Source organism: Epinephelus moara, chromosome 12 (assembly GCF_006386435.1).
Source record: "Epinephelus moara isolate mb chromosome 12, YSFRI_EMoa_1.0, whole genome shotgun sequence".
In the NCBI taxonomy this organism is placed as follows: domain Eukaryota; kingdom Metazoa; phylum Chordata; class Actinopteri; order Perciformes; family Serranidae; genus Epinephelus; species Epinephelus moara.
In genome coordinates, this window is record NC_065517.1 from 16638400 (window position 1) to 16641801 (window position 3402).

Below are 3402 nucleotides of genomic sequence, written 5' to 3' on the forward strand. Positions count from 1 at the left end.
TCATTGGAAATGTGTTTGGCTAGCTGCCTAGTGTGCACCTACATGCATAGAGAGGGCAGAACAGTCAGCGACAACAAAAAACCCCAAAGGCAGAATAGATCATGGCCAAAAAAAAAAAAAAAGGATTCGAAGTACTAAAGAAGTAAGGAAGAGTTTTGTCAAAAATAAATAAAAGATAACAAGCAAAGGACAGAAGGAAGGAAGCAAGAAATGCTGTTGAGACCTGACCTCATGTCTCATAACATAACATCTCTTTATTGTATTTTTTATTTGCTTCATACAGACAGGAACTGCTGCTGAAAATCTACAATAGTGTACAAGAGGCATATCGCCATTGTCTCTGGGTGTTTTGGAGTAGCAGCTGTAACGTGGCATGACCCAGAAGCTAGTGTGTCCCTTTTGTCCACAATGTGTCTATACTTTACATACATAACCCCACAGAGTGTGTCCTTTGACCTTATGAATACAATCTATAGCCCATAAATCTCTTTACCTTTGTCCATTATACTGTATACTCTTCCTCAACACTCCGACCTCCACAATAAACATAGCTCTTAGGTTTTCTTTTTTTATTCCAACACATTATGTTTTCAGGTCCTTGTACAGTTGTCTTGTTCAAACCATGCAACACATACTGTATGTCTGTGGTCAGGACAGTCTTGAATGTGTCCAGGTCTTTGTTGCATGTGTATCCATGCATTTTTATTTATGTATATGGCGGATATGCACAGTCACTCGCTGTTATCAACCGCACACACAGAATTGTGTTTTTCTTTTTATTCTTCATAGAAATACGCAGTTATATGCCGTATGCATACCTCACGATTTTATTAATTTTTTTTATCTCCGGTGTCCATGTGGGAGTTTTCCTTTATAGCCTCACAAATGTTCACATTCAGTGTGTGTATTCCTGTCACGGCATCTCGAACACACACAATGATTTGGTGTGCATCCTTGTGCACTCACAGCCTCTCAATGTCCCTGTATTTCTTCCTCAGGATGGAAACCTGGTCCCTGAACAACACAGGGTCCAGCCTCATCTGGGAGTGCACCAGGGGCATGAAACCCAGCCAGTGACTGAAGGCGTTCATGCAGGTCTGTCGCTGGGCGAAGTGGTCTGGGTCGGCCCACCGAGACGATTTGGAGCCCTTGGTTTAGAGAAACAGAGATGGAAAACAAAGAGGGAGAGGATTAATGTATGTCAACCAACAAAGCTCTGTAGCATGTAATAATAATAATAATATTAAGAGAATGCTGAAAAACAAACATTATAGTATTTTAACTGACTATGTCCTAATATAGTATGTAAAACCCAGCTTTGTTTGCAGTACAGCACAAGAAAAATAAAAATTGAAAGAAAAGTGACTCAGCAAAAATAATCTGCACCTCTTTGTTTTGAGAAGATTAGCAATGTAGTGATTACTCACAAGATGAAGTAATGTAGGTGGAGAGTTAATGGCTAACACACTAGCCAACCTGAAGATACTATCCACCATTATTTTCTCTTTGCTTGGCTGTTAAATCCGTCCGACCTTCTGCTCTCTGGATTGTTTCATTTAATAATTACTGAAGAGGGTAAAAGCAGTTGGAGCAAACAAACTTGCTAATTGTCAATTAGTAAGCTCGTTTGCTCTGTTGCTAATAAAACAATAAGTTTATGCAGTTAAATTAAAAGATACCTTCGTACCATTAGCTCCTGTCTGATAACTGCCTGCTAACCACTTCTCTTTTGTAGAGCAGGTTATAATCTGACCGAGGAGGCAAAGCATATGACATAGGGCCATAATCATGTTTTTAGCACTGTGGGGGACCATTTTTAATCTAAACCTTTTGTGACCCAACTCCTGAGGTGGGTCTGGGAGGAATTTCCCAACAGGAAAAAAATTCAGAAAATTAACAGCTTAAGGGTGTTTTTTTTTTTCTTTACATTTTGAAACAAAAATCTTGGATCAGTGGTTTTCAATGTTTTTATGACTGAGTGCCATTCTAGGGTTCCAGCATATGAAGTGAAGCCACACATACAAAGTGACCACACTATGACATTTTTATGACATACTATCCATCCATGCATCAATTTTTCACCGCTTTATCTGAAGCCGGCAGCAGGCTGAGCAAAGCACTCCACACGTCCCTCTCCCCGGCAACGCTTTCCAGCTCCTCCTGGGGGACCCTAAGGTGCTCACAGGCCAGATAAGACATGTAATCCCTCCAGTGTGTTCTGGGTCTGCCCCAGCCTCCTACCAGTGGGACGTGCCCAAAACACCTCTAACAGGAGGCATCCTGATTAGATGCCCGAACCACCTCAACTGACCCCTTTCGATGCGAAGGAGCAGCGGCTCTACTCTGAGCTCCCCCCGGATGTCCGAGCTCCTTACCCTATCTCTAAGGCTGAGCCAGCCACCCCACGGAGGAAACAAAAACTAAAACAGTTGAAAGTGACATAGCCCACATAACACTCATTCTAGCTTTCCACTTTTTTACGAATTTAAAAGTAGTAGTAGTAGGAGTAATATAGACAGTGTAATGTTTGACATTGATTGAGCCTACCCACAGCAATCAACCAACGGCTTCTGCTGGGGTATGGCAACACCACTTGGACAAACCACACACAAAACTGCAGTAAACTGTAAGACTAGAACTGGAAGCAACAATTATGACAATTTGTTTATTTTATTTTTATAATTAGCCTAAAGTTGCAAATGCTTATTTCGAATGCCGATGCGTGGTGGCTCGTAGTAGCAATTTTATTTTTTTCTAAATAACTTTGGCAATAATTTTGGGAGGCATTTTGTGCATACCTGAATACTGGTGTGGACGTGTCCCCTCCCCCTTTTATATATCATAATTAATGCCTAGTGATGAAGCAACATGGCTGATAAGTGGATAGCTTCTTCCATTTTGCAGCAGCTGAGACATTTTAGCAGAGTTTCTGTCTATTTGCCCTGCACTGGGCTGTTAAATCGCCCCTGGCATTTTGTTTGCTTAATTGTACATAATTTCATTCAATAACGTACTGATAATTGGAGAAAAAAAAGAAGCTGTCTGAGCTAATAAACTTGCTCAAAACACTAATTTGCACCATCCACTCTTGTAACTGTCTTCAAACTGTCACTGATCATTTTATACTCTGACAGAGGAGATGAAATAAACATGGATGGTGCAACTCATAAGGGGTCCATGTCATTGGTCCGACAGCCCACTGGTCAGACATCCCATTAGTCTGACGGTCCGCGGTGCTGAACTGAAAACTGAAAACTGAAATTTCTACCTTGATGGTGCGCCGCGACCGGCTCTGGGTCAGCTGGGAAAGGCTTGAGGCGAAGCAGGCTCACGGCTTATGTGTTTGTCACTTTCTTTTTCATTTTAACCCACACCATGATCTTTTCCTGACCCTAACCAAGT

The 3402-nt window shown here is 41.5% G+C and overlaps 1 protein-coding gene across 2 annotated transcripts in view; it reads right to left on the bottom strand.

The window, feature by feature from the left end:
• Positions 1-257: 257 nt before the first annotated feature.
• Positions 258-3402, bottom strand: part of LOC126399224 (exostosin-1) — a 388340-nt gene continuing 385195 nt past the window's right edge. For both annotated transcript variants that reach the window (XM_050059081.1, XM_050059080.1), the window contains one exon: positions 258-1148. In XM_050059081.1, coding sequence (XP_049915038.1) covers positions 963-1148 — 186 coding nt within the window. In that variant the 3' untranslated portion in view covers positions 258-962. The remainder of the gene's footprint in view (positions 1149-3402) is intronic.